This window comes from Phascolarctos cinereus, unplaced genomic scaffold (genome assembly GCF_003287225.1).
Source record: "Phascolarctos cinereus isolate Bilbo 61053 unplaced genomic scaffold, phaCin_HiC Scaffold_1;HRSCAF=81, whole genome shotgun sequence".
NCBI lineage: Eukaryota > Metazoa > Chordata > Mammalia > Diprotodontia > Phascolarctidae > Phascolarctos > Phascolarctos cinereus.
In genome coordinates this window covers 92357144-92374919 of record NW_027555514.1, presented here as the reverse complement: position 1 = coordinate 92374919, position 17776 = coordinate 92357144, and the positions used below count along the sequence as shown (strand labels likewise).

Here is a 17776-nt window from a genome sequence, read left to right as displayed (position 1 = left end):
ATTGGATGTGAAAGAGGAAATTTTAAGATGACTTTGAAGGGTTGAGGTATAGATAGAGAGCTTTGGCAAATTAGAGGGGCATCCTTTTTTCCCCCCCTTAGGCAGAAGGGAAGAAGAAGGCATTAAACCCAAGAAAGGAAAGCTAGTTTAGGTTTATGAGGCACTGTGCCTCTAGTCCAGGGATCATTCTAGAGAATAGTGAAGGGTGAAAGCCCAGAGACTGAAGGACAGGCCCTCTGGATTTACTCCAAGCAGGGAATCTAGTGCCACTGGTGAATAAATCCTAAGGCCCAGGTCTGGTTCCTTCACAGGGGCTCATTGACTTCCTCACAGCCACTAATATCACATCTGGAAGAAAGCTGAACTAAGTTCTGGCTTGATATGGGATGAGTCAGGGACCTGGCTTTATAAAATGGAGATGAGAATTTGGCTCAGCTGGTAAGGAATCTGGGTGTATATGTGTGTGTAAGGGTCGGGGAAGAGGAATTTTGAAACAAGAATAGAAAGGAACTGGAAATCCCTGTTCTGGAAGAGTGGGCAGAGGGAAATTTGAATGACCTACAAGTGGGTAATGACAGGATTTCCCTGAAGTCAAGAATTTGTTAAGGTTAAGGATTTTAGGCTGGCTCCTAAGGTTTCTCCACAGCCAATTCTGGCCCCAAGAGGAGGGTGACCTTAGGAGTTCCTGGCTCTCCCCCCAGGGGAGTATTGGTCTAATCTCTTGTACCACAAAGAGCTTTGGAGTTTGAGACAGAAGACTTGTTTTCAAATCCTCCTTCACCAGTGTGACCTTGGGCAACTCACTCACTTCTTTGGGTCTCATTTTCTCCACCTGTTAAACAAGATGCATTAAATCACTTCTGGTCCTCCCCAGCTCGAAATACCATGATTTCTGGATCCCAGAGGTTGGGGCAGAGAGGACCCTTCCCCTTCCCCCAATAATACCCTGCCTCGGGATGCTGGTTTCTGCCGGCCCCCCCCCCCATCCCCGCCCCACATAACCATCTCTCCTCCTTTCTTCTGCAGTCCAGGTTTTGGGCCAGTTAGCCCTCTCAGCCTGGTGGGGCTGCTGTGCAGACGAGCGTCGGAGGGGAGGGCTCTGGACTCGGCACACAGTCGGCCGCATCACGTAAGTCCCAGGTCCAGCCAGGGACCGCTGCGGCAGTTACCGTATTTACCAAGGGCGAGCTGGGCCCTTAGGGGCGGGGGTAGGTGGTGGGTGGACTGAGGTTGTCACTGCGGAAGCGTTACCGTATTTGCTGAGAGTCGCAAGGAGAGTCTCCCTATTCCTGAAGAGCTAAGTGGGCATTTACAGCAGGAGGATTACCTTATTTACCTAAGGCTGCCTGAAGTCGCTGCGGGTGGGTTACCGTAATTACTGAATAAAGCGCTGATGCATGGGGCCTGGGGATGAGGGGGCAACAGCACGACTACAGCCTCCTTTCTGTGCATGATTCTGGAGGCTTGCTGCTGAGGGTGGAGTGAGATGGGTGGGCTAGCGGTCCTACGGAAGTATAAGTCAAAGCCGGAGCTGACCGAAGTACCTGGAGAAGGGTGGCTGCGGGAGGGCTATTGTATTTAAAAGGGAAGCTTAGCTGGAAGTTTACCGTATTTACTGTAAATTTACCTTGAAGCAGTGGGGACCAGCTCTCGCTCCCAAAGTTACCGTATTTCCGGCATGCAGCGCAGCCTCTCGTGGGGTCGGAGCCAGGAGGAGGAGGAGCAGGGACGCAATCTAGGCTCGTGAGTTTGGGACAGTGGGACGGGCTCAGGAGTTGGGGACAGCAGCCTGGAATCATCACCAGCTCTTTCTTGGACTAACGTGAGAGAGACGACCTCAAACTCCTATGTGGGCTGCAGAGGCTGGGGTGGGAGGAAACATGGCAGGGGGATCTGAATGGGTTTTGGTGCAGGAATCGATGCAATGGAAGGATTTGGGACCTTTAAAAGGAGCTGTCTGCTCCCAGAATTTGGCTTCATGCCTAGGCAAGGCCTCATGTGCCTCTGCCCCTTTGACTTTCCCTAATTCTTCCAAATATCCCCAGTTCATCTCTGCTTGTTTTTCCCTACCCTACTCTAAACATGGGAAGGTGGAGAGGGGAAGAGTATATTGCAGTGGTTATAGGGGAGGAAAAAACCCAGAACCCCTTACCCCCAACCTTCTAGAGTCTGATCTTCTGGACTAAATCACAGAATTTTGGGATGGGAGCAAGTGCCTCTCCAGGGGCAAAAAAAAAATGTGATCAACCTGCCTCCTCCTTCCAGGCTTACTACAGAGTCAGGTACATAATAGGTGCTTGATAACTGCTTGTTGACTGATTCCAGGAAAGGCTGAAGAGAAAGCGTATAGGGGAAAGTTGGAGACAGGAGCCCTGGATTCTAGTCCTGGCTTTTCTACCTTGAACAAGTCATTTTTATTTTTGTATCACCAAAGCCTGGCACACAGTAGGCACTCAAATGTTTACTGAATTGAATTTGTTGAATTGAACCTTTCTGAGGGTCAGTCTCCTTATCTGGAAAGTGGGGATAAATAACCCCTGCCTTGAAGTAAGAAAGAAAATGCTAAAAGAAATATAAAGGACCTCATGAATGTCATGGGTTTTTAGTAATAAGGTAATAATTCTAATGATAGCTAGTATTCATACAGTGCTTTATATATATTAACTCATTCGATTTTCACAATAGCCCTGTTGGAGTAGGTATTATTGTTATCCCCATTTTACCATTGAGGAAACTGAGGAAACTGAGATTGAATGACTTACCCAGGGTTATACAGTTAGTACTTATCTGAGGCAAGAATAGAATTTGAACCTTCTTAACTCCAGATCCCACACTCTTCCCATTGTACAACTTAGTTAACATAATAATAAAAAAATTTTTTTTCCTACACTGGAGTATGTACCCTGTGGGAGAGAGGGCCTTTGGGACTTCAAAATGATAAATGAAGGAATCCCAGCATTAATTTGAGTTAATCTACAAGTATTTGTTGACTGCCTTAGTAAATGCTCATTTCTGGTAGTATGAGGATACAGAGAAACAGAAGGCATCAGCACTGACCTCCTCAGGGATAATGACATGGTCTCTAGTTGTGGACACAATATGAAGTTATTGCACATTTGTAAAATAATGTGATGAAGTGGCAGGAGTTTGGCCTTGAAGCTAGGAGGCAGTCAATCCACAAGCACTTATTAAGCACCTGCAATGTGCCAGGCACTAGGCAAGGTGCTTGGGGACTTGGGTTTAAGCCCTACTTCATACAAACCTATTGTACTCTGTATGACCTTGGGCAAGTCACTTGACCTTGTGATGACTAGGAAACTTTCTTTTTTCACACTTATTTATTAAAATTTTATTTTATATTTTTCAACCAACAAAAATTTACTTTGTCTCTGCCTCTCCCCATCATTAGGGGTTTTTTTTGGGTCTGGAAATTGGGGTTACACAGCTAGTAAGTGTCAAGTGTCTGAGGTCGGATTTGAACTCAGATTCTCCTGAATCCAAGGCTGGTGATTTATCCACTGTGCCACCTAGCTGCCCCAAAGACCTTTTTTTTTTTTGGCTAGGCAATGGGGTTAAGTGACTTGCCTAGGATCACACAGCTTGTAAGTGTCAAGTGTCTGAGGCTGGACTTGAACTCAAGTCCTCCTGAATCCAGGGCCAGTGCTCTATCCACTGTGCCACCTAGCTGCCTCTAGTTTTTTTTTAAAGGAAAAAACACAATGCATAATAAATGTTCATAGTCAAGCAAAGCAAATTCCTTCATTTGCCACATCAAAAAATATATATGTCTCATTATGAGTCCATCCATCATCTCCCTGTCAGGAGTTGGGCAGCATGCTTCATCATCTGTCCTCTGGAATCATGGGTGGGCCTTGCATTGAAAGGAAACTTTCTAAGAATAGAACTTACAGATGAGTTGCTACCCTGCATTAGGGAGGGAGATTCTGCACCAGGAGCTCTCCATGACAATGGAGTCATAGGCCAGATTAACAACAACAACAACAATAATGTGGGAAAACACTGGATTTGGAATCAGAGAATCTCCATCCAGATACTGGCTTTGCTGATTCCTGAATGCCCTTCTCTCTGATTCTCTCTTTCCTTGCCTGTAAAATGAAGGCAAACCAGTGATATCAAACTCAAATAGAAAAGGATCCCCTGTGGGGCGATATTGACTTAGAAAACCACAAATTAACATTATCTATGTTGCCTTATATTTTTGTTTTATTAAATATTTCCAAATTAGATTTTAATCTGCTACTGGGGATAGTACCGAAGGTCTTGAGTTTGACACTTCTGTTCTAGATGATCTCAAGAATTAAATCTTATGATATCATATGTAAAATGTTAGTAGCTTCTATAGGAGATCTAAGCAGGGAAATTCCCCTGGGATAGAGTGGTCAGAGAAGGCAGAGGAGGAGGAGGAAGAGGAACCAGATGAGATGGGCCTGGGAGAATGGGTGGGACCTGGAGAGGTTATAATTTAGCTTTTAGCTGAGGCAAATGGTAAGGCTTATTTTACTGGGAGTAAACTAGTTTGGCTGGAATCAGGGTTGACTCCAGTGGAAAGAAGTCTGACTTGGGAGTCAGAGGACTCCCATGGGTTTAAATCTTTCCTCTAAGGCTTACTAGCTGTGTGACTTAGGGCAAGTCAGGAGTCTAGTTTACTTATCTGTCAAATTAGAGGATTGGACAAGATGGCCTCTGAGTTCCCTTCTAGCTATAGATCCATCATCCTGATTGCAGTGGGGAAGAGTGGGAAGTGAGGCTGGTTGCAGATAAATTGCTGAGAGGCTGCCACACTTCTCTAGCACAAGAGGGTAGGATTAAAAAATTTAGAGACTTCTAGTCGAACTTCCCCATTTTATAAATGAGGTGCCTGAGGCTTGGAGCCATTAAGTGACCAAGCCATCAGTCCAACCCAGATCCTTTGATTCCAAATTCAGTGTTCTTTCTACCATACAGTTCCTTCCCATATTGCCTCTACCTGGGGAAGGAGGTTATCATGGACCTGTGTCAGAACCACTCCATTTCCCCATACCCTCTCTCTCTGTATCTGTCTCCCTAGAGGTTGGTGACTTAATGAATGGAACCTTTGTGCTGTTGGAAGTGCCCATGTCGAACCTGTCCCCCCCAGGAGGAGAGCCTCCTGAGGCAGATGAGGAGGAGAGTCCCAGCGATGAGCAAGGCCTCATTATCCACCATCCAGCAGAGGAACAGACATATCGATGCCTCTTGTGTGGCCAGACCTTCCCTCAGCAGTCTGGCCTGGTTCGGCACCATAAGGCCCATGCTGGAATGAATGGAGCAGGGCGGGCTTTGTATGTCTGCCCTGAGTGTGGCAAGGCCTTCAGCATCCAGCACAACCTCTCTGTCCACCAGCGCACCCACACAGGTGAGCGTCCCTTCCCGTGCCCTGAATGTGGACGGCGATTCAGCCTCAAACAGAATCTGCTCACTCACCGACGAATCCATAGTGGCAAGAAGCCGTACCAGTGTGCCCAATGCAGGCGCTGTTTCCGAGAGGCCCGCTTCCTCCTTAACCATCAGCGTACTCATGCCAGGATGTCCCCTACCCCACCCCAATGCTCTGGGGTCTCTGAGGAGCAGTGATGTCACTTCTGTCCTTGCTGTGGCTGGAGCTTTGCCCATAAGGGCTATCTTGAGACTTATGTATTTGACCATGGCCGTGGAACTGAGGGGCAAGGTGCTCACCTACGCCAGGCTCAGTGTTCCAACCATTGTTTCTTCCTTAACCTAGAACACCCTCTGTAATAAGACTGTACACAGACAATTCACTGAATTCATATCTGCTATGCTCTGCTTTCCAACCCCCGACAGAGAGGTGAGAGAGTAGGTCCATGATGGTGGTGAGAGGTCCAAGAGAATGGGAGGGCTGGATCTTGCAGGTATATGTGGGCTGTCTAGTGCCTGCTGTCCCCTGGAATTCCTTGGAGGGTACCCCAAGCCCTAGGAGATCCCCTCTTGCTGAGCATAGCTGCTTTGGCCACGATTACTGCTCCCTTCAATAATCATCTCATTTATAGCAGATGAGACCATTTGGGAACAAAGAGGTCTGAGACCTGAGGCTCAGGGGTATTGAACTAACTCCTGGCTGAGAAACATGCCATTCTATGGTGTGGGGGGTGGGGGGAGAAGGGCTGAAAGGTGGAAATTCAAGTCAGTATAATTATTTTACCTCACTTTTATAGAATATATTTTTCAGTGTGTTTGGCGATTGTACAAATGAAGGATTACTATACTTTTTTTCCCTCCATTTATAATAGCTCATCTTCCTTCTGTTTTTTTTTCTTCTCCACTTAATTTGGTTATACCACTTATTCCCAGTGTGACTTTGTGGAAGTAATTTCACCTCCCTGGGACTCAGTTTCTAGATATCTCTAATATTCCACCAACTTTGAATCATAAAACTTTGGCACTGTAGGACTTCCCCTTTCCCATTCCCAACCCCAGGCAGCCTGGCCCCACTGCCCACTGGGATGGGTAATAAAGATTCTACTCTGAATTACCACTGCTTTACCACTGGATTAAGAATTATTCATTGCTGGGGATGATGGCACAAGCCTGTAATCCCTGTTACCATGGGAGACTGAGGCTGGTTCTAAAATTCTAAGCTGTATTAGGGCTAACACTTTTCAGGTGTAAGTCTAATGCCGCTATGGGGAGCGCCTAAGGAGGGTCCAAGGTGGAAAATGGAGAAGGTCAAAGCTTCTGTGTAGATCAGCAGTGGGGTTGGGTCAGTGAGTGGCCTTTGTACTTACAGCCTACAAGAGATAGGGAAACTCTCTCTTTCTCTTTCTCTCTCTCTATACACACACACACACACACACACACACACACACACACACACACACACACACATAAACACTTATATATTCATGTTATAATATAGACATATGAGAGGTATGGGATAAGGGTTGAAGAGGTGGTTCTATTAGGGAAAATACTGCCATTGGTGTGAGGATATTCAAGATGTACATATGCCATAGGACTAGGGCATTCATTCATTCATTTTACCAAAAAATATTTTTCGTTCCTAGATATGGGAGCTTAGTCTATTCTTTCCTAAGGGGATATTAGTTCTAGTGGATATGGCTTGTATCAATTTACAATCATAGTCAAAGTGATCATTGCAATAAAACTTCTTATTTGAATAGCTCTTTTTCCTTTTCAAAATGCTTTGGCACCTTGGAATGTTACAACACTCTTGGGATTTAGAGAGATCAGGGATTATTATGAATGTTTATGAATGTAACACGGGCTTTGATATTACCCAGAGGTGTTACCTTGGAAACTTGAGGTACTGAAAGGGCTTGTCTGTAGGCAGACAGACATTACCCAGAGTTCCTGAAGTGCCTGTGAGTTTGAACCTGATGTACTTCTGACAAGGAGGGCAGCCATGCTGAAGAGACTGGAGATATAGATGAAACCTTGGTTGGGACTTCTGGGATGGTCTGATCAAGAAGCTTCATAATGACTGTTGGCCATCAACCAGCAGACAGATTTGAGTGGAGGTTATGGAGCCTGAGGTATGGATGAGAGTGGAGTGACCAGAGAGGGAGGGACCAGACCAGATTAGATTGGTTATGAATGGAACCAAGAAATCATGGAGGAGTTAGTTGACATGGGCGTACTTGGTCCCTAACACTTTTTTTTTAAACTATTCTCTCTTGCTGGTCAGGTAGACTGCTCTCCATTTACCAATCTAAACTAATCTCTGTTGCCCTTCTCAACTCTATTGTTAAGGGGAGGGAGGTGATAAGAGGAGAGAAAATACAATTTTGTTCCTTATGGGTTATAGCTCCATTCATTTGTTTTTTAGACAGTTGGTCCCCTTGGTTGCTAACTTTTATCCTTCATGCTATGTGAAATTGTTATAAAAACATTTAATGATAATTGGCCCAAGGTGGCTTAGTTATTGAATGTGTTTAGCTGGGGATTGTGAAAGGGGAACCTGTTCCTTAAAAGGGAGGACAGGTTATGTCTTTTTCCCTGGGGTGGGGACAGGATCTAATAAGAGAGAATATGATACTTTCATTACAGTTCAGAATGTATATGAATTCTGATCATACTCAAGAGAGTGAGAGAGAGACAGTGGAGAGAAGAAGAAGAAGAGGAAGAAGAAGAAGAAGAAGAAGAAGAAGAAGAAGAAGAAGAAGAAGAAGAAGAAGAAGAAGAAGGAGAAGAAGAAGGAGGAGGAGAAGGAGGAGGAGGAGGAGGAGGAAGAGGAGGAGGGAGGGAAGGGGAGACAGGCAGAGACAGAGAGACAGACAGAGACAGAGAGAGAGAGGAGAGAGAGAGAGAGAGGGAAAAGAAGAAGAAGAAGAAGAAGAAGAAGAAGAAGAAGAAGAAGAAGAAGAAGAAGAAGAAGAAGAAGAAGAGATTCCTAAGAAAAATGACCCAAAGAAAAGTCCTTGTTGGTAGGGTTGGAGCTGCTTTTTTTCCTAACGGAACTGAGGCTTTTTGGATTTTAACTTAGATTATCTGACTTCTGAAAGGCTTAGGCTCTTTCCAGTAGACAAAGTCCATCCATCTTGTTTTCTACTCATCCTCTAGCCCTGAGGCAAGGGCAGTCCCCCAGCTAAGGATTGTAGCTGTGGCTGAAGCTAGATATGGTAGAAATGCCAGCTATCTACTAGGGAGCTAGCCCAGGGAGTCCAGTGGATTGACCTGTCCAGTAGAGACTTTGTCCTGTGAGGAGCTGGCCCAATCTAGCTACCAGTGGAGTGACCTGCTCAAGAACTCTATCAAAAAGGAAAGAAATCCAGGCCCTGAAGTACCAGGAGTTGTGAATTACCCTTTGCCATATGTGTATTATATATGAGTATTTCATACCGCTGAACACTATTTGAATCGGCTTTTCTCATGAATGCTGTGTGTATATTTGCAGGAAAGTATAACCCAGGCCTTTGGGAGGAGTGTTATACCAACTATTCTTACTGTACCATCTTACTAAATGCCTTTGCTAAAAGCTAATTAAGACTACTGGCTGATTGTTATTGGGAAACATGCTGGTGGGGACTCATGAGCTGTTAAGAGTAGTCACCAACAGGACTGTGGGGAAGCGGTGTGTAGTAGAAGTATATAGAGTACTAGACTTGGAATCAGGAAGACCTGGTTTCAAATCTTGTTGTCAGTACCATGGCTCTAACACTAGTGTTCTTTAAGTTCAGGTTTGATGTTAGGGAGAAGTGAGGCATTGAACTTTTCACAAAAAGGAGATTTACTTTGCCCTAACACAGTGAGAATATGAGACAACACTTAGCTTCTCTGGATATAGTTACCCTTATCTCCATATGAAATGTACGTGGCCATCAGGGCAGGATATGATGAAGGACTTGATGACTCATGTAGTCTACAGACATTCACCAAGTCAGAGTTGCCTAGACTTCATGTGACTGGGACTTTTTATGCCCTTTGATGTCCAGGGCCAATCAGGTGCTAAGCCTTATGTTGTGGGTAGGAGGAAGGAAGCAATATCAGGGAAATGCTGGTCCCATCACATCTGCCTCTTAAGTTTTCTAAGCCTCAATTTCCTCATCTGTAAAATGAGGATTTTGGAGTCCTTTCCAGCTCTACTCTTATGATCCTATGATCCCTAGAACTTGAGAGCAGCAGCACCACTCTGGGGACCCACCCTGTCAATGTAAGTATGGATTGGGGAAATAACTGTGGGGAAGGGGTGATATCACATTTAAGTTTGGTTATTTCTTATTTTTCCTTCTTCCACTGTACTCTTCTCCTAATGAGAAGGAAGGTCCTGGCTACCTTAATGCACCAAAAGCTACCAGGGGGATTAACCATCAGGAAATAATTTAAGTATATAGAATTGAGGTTGGACAGATTGCATGTATGTAATTTGAGGAACAGCCTAGGGAAATTCAGAGACTCATTATCCGAAGGTTAGCCACTAGGTGGTGACATTTTTTGTACACAATAATTCATAAAGCTATTTATTGGGGCCTGGAAGGGTTGACATCAGCATCAGTATAGAGAGTACTGCTGTGGATGAAATCATGTATTTCCATTACTCAAGGGAAGTTGAGGAGGAGTGTGTGTTTAGTGGTACTACCCTGTTAAAGAGGGAAAGGAAGGAGAGGAGGAAAAGAAGCAATAAGTGGCCTAAATAATCTATTAACTGGATACACTAGTGCCATTTTATATAGAGAGCAACAGAAGCTACCCTGCCTTACCTGGGGAAGCAAAGCTAATAGACTAGCCATGTGATAAAGTGGATGGAGATTAAAGAAAGACTCAAGAGGCCTGGGCTAATCCCAGTACTTGAAATTTAAGTTTCTTGAGGGTAAGCACTGTTTTGATGTTGTCCCTCTATTCCAAGTACATAATGCACAACATATAGTAGGTAATTAATATATGTCTTTTGATTGATTGGCTGTTAACTAGCTTGCCATGGGACCTGAGTTGCCATCTCTGAATCTCCTTGGCCCTGTTTTCTCCTCTGCAAAAGGGCTAATAGACCAGTCTAGCATAATGGATGAAGGGCCTCTCTTGGAGGCGGGAAGCTCTGAGTTCAAATCATGCCTCTGAGATGTACTGGCTATGTGACTCTAGGAAAGTCAATTAACCTCCTAGTGCCTCTAGGCAACTCTCAAAAAATTATAAATTGCAGAACAGATCCATTTATGAATTGGAAATGAGAGGTTCCTTACCTGAAGTTACTTATAGCAAAGAAATCATGTCTGGAAGAAAAAAAAATCTTTGTTCCATTTTATTCAGGAAGGTGTTGTCAGGATCTAATAAAGTAATTGAGAAAGTCTTTTTCATAGATAACGCCATGCAAATTCAGAAAGCAAACATGTCAAAAAAAACCCCGACTCCTGAGACTTAATTCCAATTTGTGGGGCAGCTAAATTGTTCCTCTTTAGGAGGTTATCATGCCTTGTCCTGGAGATATACAAGCTGTGGGCATTAGACTTGATCCTTGGCCTCTTGGTTTTCCCCTGGAGATGATCCCATGAAGCATACCCCTGGACTGCCCAAATCTTGTGATTCAGCAGGTTACCTGCTACCAGGCTGAGAACATGATCTCAGTTCCTCTGGAGCCAAGCCTTGTTTGGCAGCCTAACTTGACAAGTGCGGGGAAATATTTTGTCTTCTGCCCCTGAAGCAAAAACTTCATATCCCCTAAAACAATCTCAGGATATATCAGGCAGTTCTTAAGTCAGAGAAAATACCAAATGAAGTTTAGGGTAAGATGGTGCCATGGTTTAGTTGAAAAAATCTCAGAGTTCATTAGATGTTATGGCCAGGACAGACCTCTTTACTCTCCACTCACTGACAGAGTTCATGGCCACTGGATCTGGTGGGAATCACCATCTTGTCTACAGTTGGACTGATTAGGAAATTGAGTCCTAGAGAAGTCAAGTGACTTGACTAAGATCTCACCGCATCTCAAGATTGATTCAGACCCAGGTCTTCTATGGTATATGAATTCTACTTGAATCAATCCTCATTTTCTCTTTCTGCCTTCTTATGGCTTTCTGCCGTATCTTTCCTAATAGTCACAGAAGCCCCTTATCATTTTCATAATTTCTGAATAGATCCTTTGGCATTTTCAGCCCTAGACTAATTTTCTCTCTGATGTCAGTTTTGTTAATTATGGCTTTTTTTTTTTGGCTTTCTGGTGAGGCAATCCGGGTTAAGTGACTTGCCCAGGGTCACACAGCTAGTAAGTGTCAAGAGTCTGAGGCTGAATTTGAACTCAGGTCTTCTTGACTCCAAGGTTAGAGCTCTATCCACTGCGTCAGCTAGCTGCCCCAATTATGGCATTTAAAAAAAATAACATCACTGACCCAAGTTTGCCTTGAGGGTATCCTAAACCTCTTGTAGGGGTCTATTTCTCCATGTTCTCTGTTCTTTCTGCCTCCTGTTTGTTGTTAGGTGCTGTGAACCTCATTCTCTTCCAAACATCCATCATTCAGGCACTCTCTTGTTCTGTTACTGTTGCCATCTGTTTCTTCTCAGGAAAGTGTTATAGCTCTTACAGAATGACACAGTCAGGTCCACATGCTTTTGGGCTACTTGATACATTTTGATCTCCTTGAGCAGGCTGAGCATTAGAATGCCTCTATTACAGTTAACCTATTCCAGGCTCTCCCTCCTCCCCCCATCTGTGGGGGTGGTGTTTTGTTTTTACCCTTGTAGATTATGTATGTACATATTGATTTGTCTGTGAGGTGACTAAAAGAGACACAAGAATAGACATTTTTAGTGTTTCTTCCTCCCACCCTCCTGCAAGGAAGACTTTGATTCTTGCCATAAGGGAAAGCAGGAAATAGGGGTCAGAGGCTGACCCCTCTACTTTTCTCAAGAAGGAGGAGGTACCAAACTAGAATTATATTTATCTGTTCCTTTAAATATTATTAGTCTAGGGGAAGTAGCTTGTAAGCTTAAACTAAACTCCTGATGACTACACCTTGGTGAGACTGGAGGGCTCCAAGCAATATATCTAAGGCTTAACTCCCTCCCCACCAGATACCATTTCCATAATGAACACTCACAGCAAATAGCAAATAAACTCATTTATTGAAGTTGGTAGAAAAACAGAAATCAGAGAAATACATAGATTCTATATAGGAATATATGTACTACATAACATAGAGTGAAGGAGCTCTGTTTTACTTTCTCCAGCTCATTTAACAGATAAGGAAACTGAGGCAAACAGGGTTAAGTGATTTGTCCTGCATCACACAGCTGGTAAGTGTCTAAGGCTGAACTGAACTCAGGTTTTCTTGATTACAGGTCCCAGTATGTGTGTGTGTGTGTTTGTGTGTACATACCTTTAAAGTTTATGGGACAGGGTAGGTGGTGCAGTGGATAGTGCACTGGGCCTGGAGTCAGGAAGACTCATCTTCCTGAGTTAAATTCATCCTCCTGAATTCAAATCTTGCCTCAGACACTTACTATCTGTGTGACCCTGGACAAGTCACTTAACTCTGTTTGCTTTAATTTCCTTACCTGTAAAATGAGCTGGAGATGGAAGTAGCAAACTGCTCCAGTATCTTTGCCAAGAAAATGCCAAATGGGGTCACAAAGAGTTGGACAGAACTGAAAAATGATTGAATAACAACAAGGTTTATGGAGTATGTATCTCTCAACAACCCTGTAGATTTGGTAGTGGAAGCATGTCTATCCCCTTTCTGCAGATGAAGAAATGAAGGCTAGATAGATGTAGTAACATGCTCTAAGTCACATGTTAGTAAGTAATTGGGCTTGGGCTTGAATTCAAACCCAGATTTTTTGATTTAAAATCTGCCTCTGTTGTATTGGCTCACATAGAATGTTAGAGGTAGAAGAGCCTCTGGAGATTATCTGGTCTAACACTCTCATTGTTCAGATAAGGACACTGAGGCCTAGTGAGATAAAATGACTTATCCTAATAAATAACAATAACAACAACATCAACTAGCATTTAAATAGCATTTTAAAGTTTGCAAAATACTTTACATATGCTGTCTCATTTAGTCCTTGAAAAAATTCTTTGGTTGGTAAAGTGTGAACTGAGTGTATACCCAAAAGATGATGGGTGAACGCTCCTTCCCCTGGTGGTTGTCAAGGGAGGACTCATAGGAACAGTTGCAGTAGCCATGACCTGTTTCTCCTAAGTCACATTGGTAATTGTGGGCAGAATCAGAACTAGGAGCAGAATCCAGGCCTCCACTGGCCTGTTGTAAAAGTGTTAATGGCTGATAGTGGGGTAATGGATTCACCTCCTCATAGAATTGAAGAATCTTAGGAGGTGGAACAGACTTCAGAGGTCACAGATTCCAACTTGGGCTCAAACCAGAATTCTTCCTATAACAACCTTGACTGTTGGTAATCCGGCCTCTGCTTGAAGGTCTCCACTCCGACCACTGGAGGAAATCCATTACATGCCAGAGCAGCACTAACCATTAGTAAGTTTTCCTTCTATTGAAGCTAAATTTGCTTCTCCTTAACTTCTGTTGCTCACTGTTTTGTCATGGAGTAAGAGGGGACTTTTCTCTGTTAAAGACTAAATAGTTGAGTTTCATCCTTTCTATATGAGCAGGACCCTTTTCTCCTGCCTGCTTCCCCAACTCTGCCTGGTCAGGTCCATATTTAGTTCCTGTGCATGATTAGTGTGCTGCTTTCAGGCACTGCTTGACGTCAGCTGTCTAGTATACAGGCTCAGCCTTTAGGTCCTGACCCTTTGGTTCATGGTTCATCTCCTGTATTCTACCATTTAGCCAAAGACTGAGCTATTTACTTTTGGCTTCTGCAAAAGAAAAAGTAATTCTCTCCCTTTCTCTCTTATTTAGCAAACACCCATTAAACTGATTACTATTTTTGCTCAGACTTAGAGGGAATGTAAATAAAAATGAGACTAAAAATGAGGTCCCTGCCCTTAATTCACCCACCATCTAATAGAGATGATAAGATTCCTAACACAATCAACCAAGGTAAAAAGGCAGATAGGATTAGGTGTCACAAGAGTGGTACTGATAAGAACCTGTAGGAATTTAAGTAGAGAGGTACTTTGGGGGCTATCAGGGAGGGCTTCTTAGAGAAAGCAGTATTTTGAGCTCACTTTTGATATGCAAAGATGGGGCTTTTGGACATTCCAGGTAGACAGAAATTATGAAAGCAAAGGGGGCAGAGGCAGGAAATTGTACATATTTAGGGACAAAGAGTACTTATTTAACAGCAGATTCCTGCAAAGGCACAAGAAGTGAGCCCTAGCAGTTCCTCTAGGATTCTCTCTTCCTATGGAAGATATAAGTGTGAATAATTGAATGAATGAAAAAGTATTTATTAAGCACTAATTATAGACAGACACTGTGCTAAGTGCAAGCAATTCTCTGCTCTCAAGGATCTTCCATTCTAATGGAGAAGACAATACATATAGTGGAAGCATGACCAGAGAGGTCAGAGTGAATGGTGATTGCAGTAATAGGGCAATTGACATTTCCTGTTAATATTCATTGAGATGACTGAGGATATCAGATGAGCTCTAACACGAAAGAATATATCTCTAACGGGAATTCTTTGACACTATGACAGGACTACTGGGGGAGACCCCAAGATGACGTATTGGGAGATCTAAATAATAATAATAATAATAATAATAATAATAATAATAATAATAATTCACTTATGTAGAATTTAATGGTCTACAAGGCATGATATAACCATAGTCTCATAGTATCTTGTCCAGGGTTAATAGATTTCTAAGTGGTAGAGTTAGGTCTGAGATATGAGTTTGGTCATATCTGAGCTAAGTGATCTTTGTCTCTTCTCCCTACTCCCATCCCTTTCCTCTCCCATTTTATTGGTTTAGCACCTGAGATAAAACTTAAATTCTCGTCTTCATTGAGATGTTCTTAGTCATATAACAGAAAGCAGGCATGTCTATACTTTCTGTAGAAGGATGTAATAAGAGTTTTAAATAAAGGCCTCATCTTTTAGAATAGGGGAGCTGCCCAGGCTTACTGCCATTTGCAGGCTCTAAATTTGTTAAAAGTCAATGTGAGGGGGCAGCTAGGCGGTGTAGTGGATAGAGCACCAGCTCTGGAGTCAGGAGGACCTGAGTTCAAATCTGACCTCAGACACATTAAAACAAAACAAAACAAAACAAAAAAAACAACTCACTAGCTGTGTGACTCTGGGCAAGTCACCTAACCCCAATTGCCTCACTAAAAAAAAAAGTCAATGTGAATACTTGCAATGGTAATGGACCACCCAATGGCCTTTAAAGCACAAAAATAGCCATGTCCACATAGCTGGGAGCAAGGGGAGAGGGAGACAGATAGGCATGGAAGAAAAGATGAGAGAGGAAAGACCTTCAAAAGCTGAGTGAATTCAAGAAGAGGTGGGGGAGAAATGAGGCTGGGAATGTGGTCACAAGTTGGACTGGGGTGGGGGGGAGATAAGTTTAAACAATTAAAGAGATTTTTGGCCATGGGAGAACAGAAAGCCAGAACAAGATTGGGGGTGAGCAGTCAGGGTTGCATCAAGAGGAAAATGTTTGCTTTTTCAACGTTGGGGGTAGATTGTCTTTGGTGGGGTTAAAACAGCAATAAAAGAAGCCAGATTTATATGTTTAGCTGAGCCAAGCTGGAGTCTATGACTAACCTATGTATCTACAATGATGTTTTTTATATGATGGCTCACATTGTAGAAAAGTAGATTCTTAATGCTCTAAATGGAGTGACTGTCAAATTTAGTGATGTCATGGTAGGGTTGGATTCCTGAAGAGAAGACTTTTTATCCCCTTTCCTTTAATCTTTTGAGACATTTGGGTAGAAGAGACCAGTGTTGAATGCAAGGAGACTATTAGGGGTACCCAGTAGGATCTGTCTCATAAGCTCATAGGCTTAGATCTGGAAGGGGCCTTAGAGGTCATCCAGTCCAAAGGCTGACCCACAGCATTCTCCAGTGCAGTGCGCCAGACTAAAATGTGATTGAGAAATATTTGACAAAATAAACAAAAATAAGATAAAACATAGATAATGTTAATATGTAGTTTTCTAAGTTAATATGCATCCTGCAGGGGTCCTTATGTAGTTTAGAGGCCCCCTATTTCTAATTGAGTTTGATCCTACTGATCTAGTTCAATTATTCTCATTTTACAGATAAGACAATTAAGGCTCAAAGAAGGAAGTAGGCCCCAAGATTACCCTGCTAGTAACTAGTAGACCTAGGATTTGAAACCAGAGCCTCCAACTCGAATCCCATATTCTTTTGTTTTTGTAAGATGCTGCTAGGGGAACCATGGCTTTAGTTGGACTTGTGAAGCTAGAGAGGCTTCTAACTGCTCTGAGCTGATGTGGGGAGATGAAGGATGTTAGGTGGACTCATCTCAGAAACATTTCTACAGGTGTTAGTTACTATGGCCTTAGTGTTGAATCAGATTCAGAAATTAAGTCAGGGGCCAGCCAGGGAGGCATGGCTTTTTAGGGGTGAGTCTCAATGAAGAGTTAACACTAATCACGATTAAACACCTGAAGACATCTAGAAACGCATTGAGACCTGCCTAGAAGTGCCGGGCCATTTTGAAGAAATATACACCAGTGGCACCACATGCTTAAAATGCTATTTTCCTCAAAAGAATCAAAATGATACCAAAACCAAATACATAAAAGGGAACCATCCTGACTGTAGGGGCCTCATTTTCATATATTAGTCACTTGAGGCCACCACATCATCTCTTAAAGAATTTGTCTTTTCCTGTCTTTGCTTCTCTGCCAGAGAAGACTGGGGAGTGGTTGGAGAGACCACTCATTCTCCCCATCATCAGTCACAATGCTCTAAGCAAAAATAAGTCATAGACCCAGAGAATAGTGCAGCAGGAAGGACCCAGGTCTTCTGACTCCCAGTTCTGTTGTTCTCCCCTCCCCATCCCCAGCTTGTGTGTGTGGGGGGGTAGGAGGTGCAGTGGACAGAGTACCGCATTCATATCAAGAAGACTCAGGTTCAGTTTTTGCCTCATATACTTTCAGGCTGCTTGATCCAGGGCAAAGTCACTTAACTCCCTCTGAGCTCAGCTTCCTCATCTGTAAAATGAGGGATTTGAACTCTATGTCCTTTAAGTTCCCTTCCAGCTCTAAATTTAGGAACCTATAAGATTGTTCCCAAAACATTCTGATGTGATGAATCTCAGTCGTTCTGCCAGCACTCTAGAACCCCTCAGACTCTTCCCTGTCTCTGAATGTCTAGGCCTTGCCACTACCCCTACCCACAGTAGTACAGGTGGAGTGGTTCTCCACAGTGTCTG

The 17776-nt window shown here is 43.3% G+C and overlaps 1 protein-coding gene across 1 annotated transcript; it reads left to right on the top strand.

Annotated features, from left to right (window-relative positions):
• The first annotated feature begins 1218 nt into the window (after positions 1–1218).
• LOC110201954 (uncharacterized) lies at positions 1219–7177 on the top strand. Its single transcript, XM_020977873.2, has 3 exons — positions 1219–1361; positions 1635–1743; positions 5069–7177. The coding sequence occupies exon 3, from the start codon at positions 5083–5085 to the stop codon at positions 5611–5613; it is 531 nt and encodes a 176-aa protein (XP_020833532.1). The 5' UTR covers positions 1219–1361; positions 1635–1743; positions 5069–5082; the 3' UTR covers positions 5614–7177.
• The last annotated feature ends 10599 nt before the right edge of the window (positions 7178–17776 follow it).

Bases quoted from the DNA above. Each gene is read 5' to 3' on its own strand.
- LOC110201954 (XM_020977873.2), top strand. From the start codon at position 5,083: ATGAATGGAACCTTTGTGCTGTTGGAAGTGCCCATGTCGAACCTGTCC.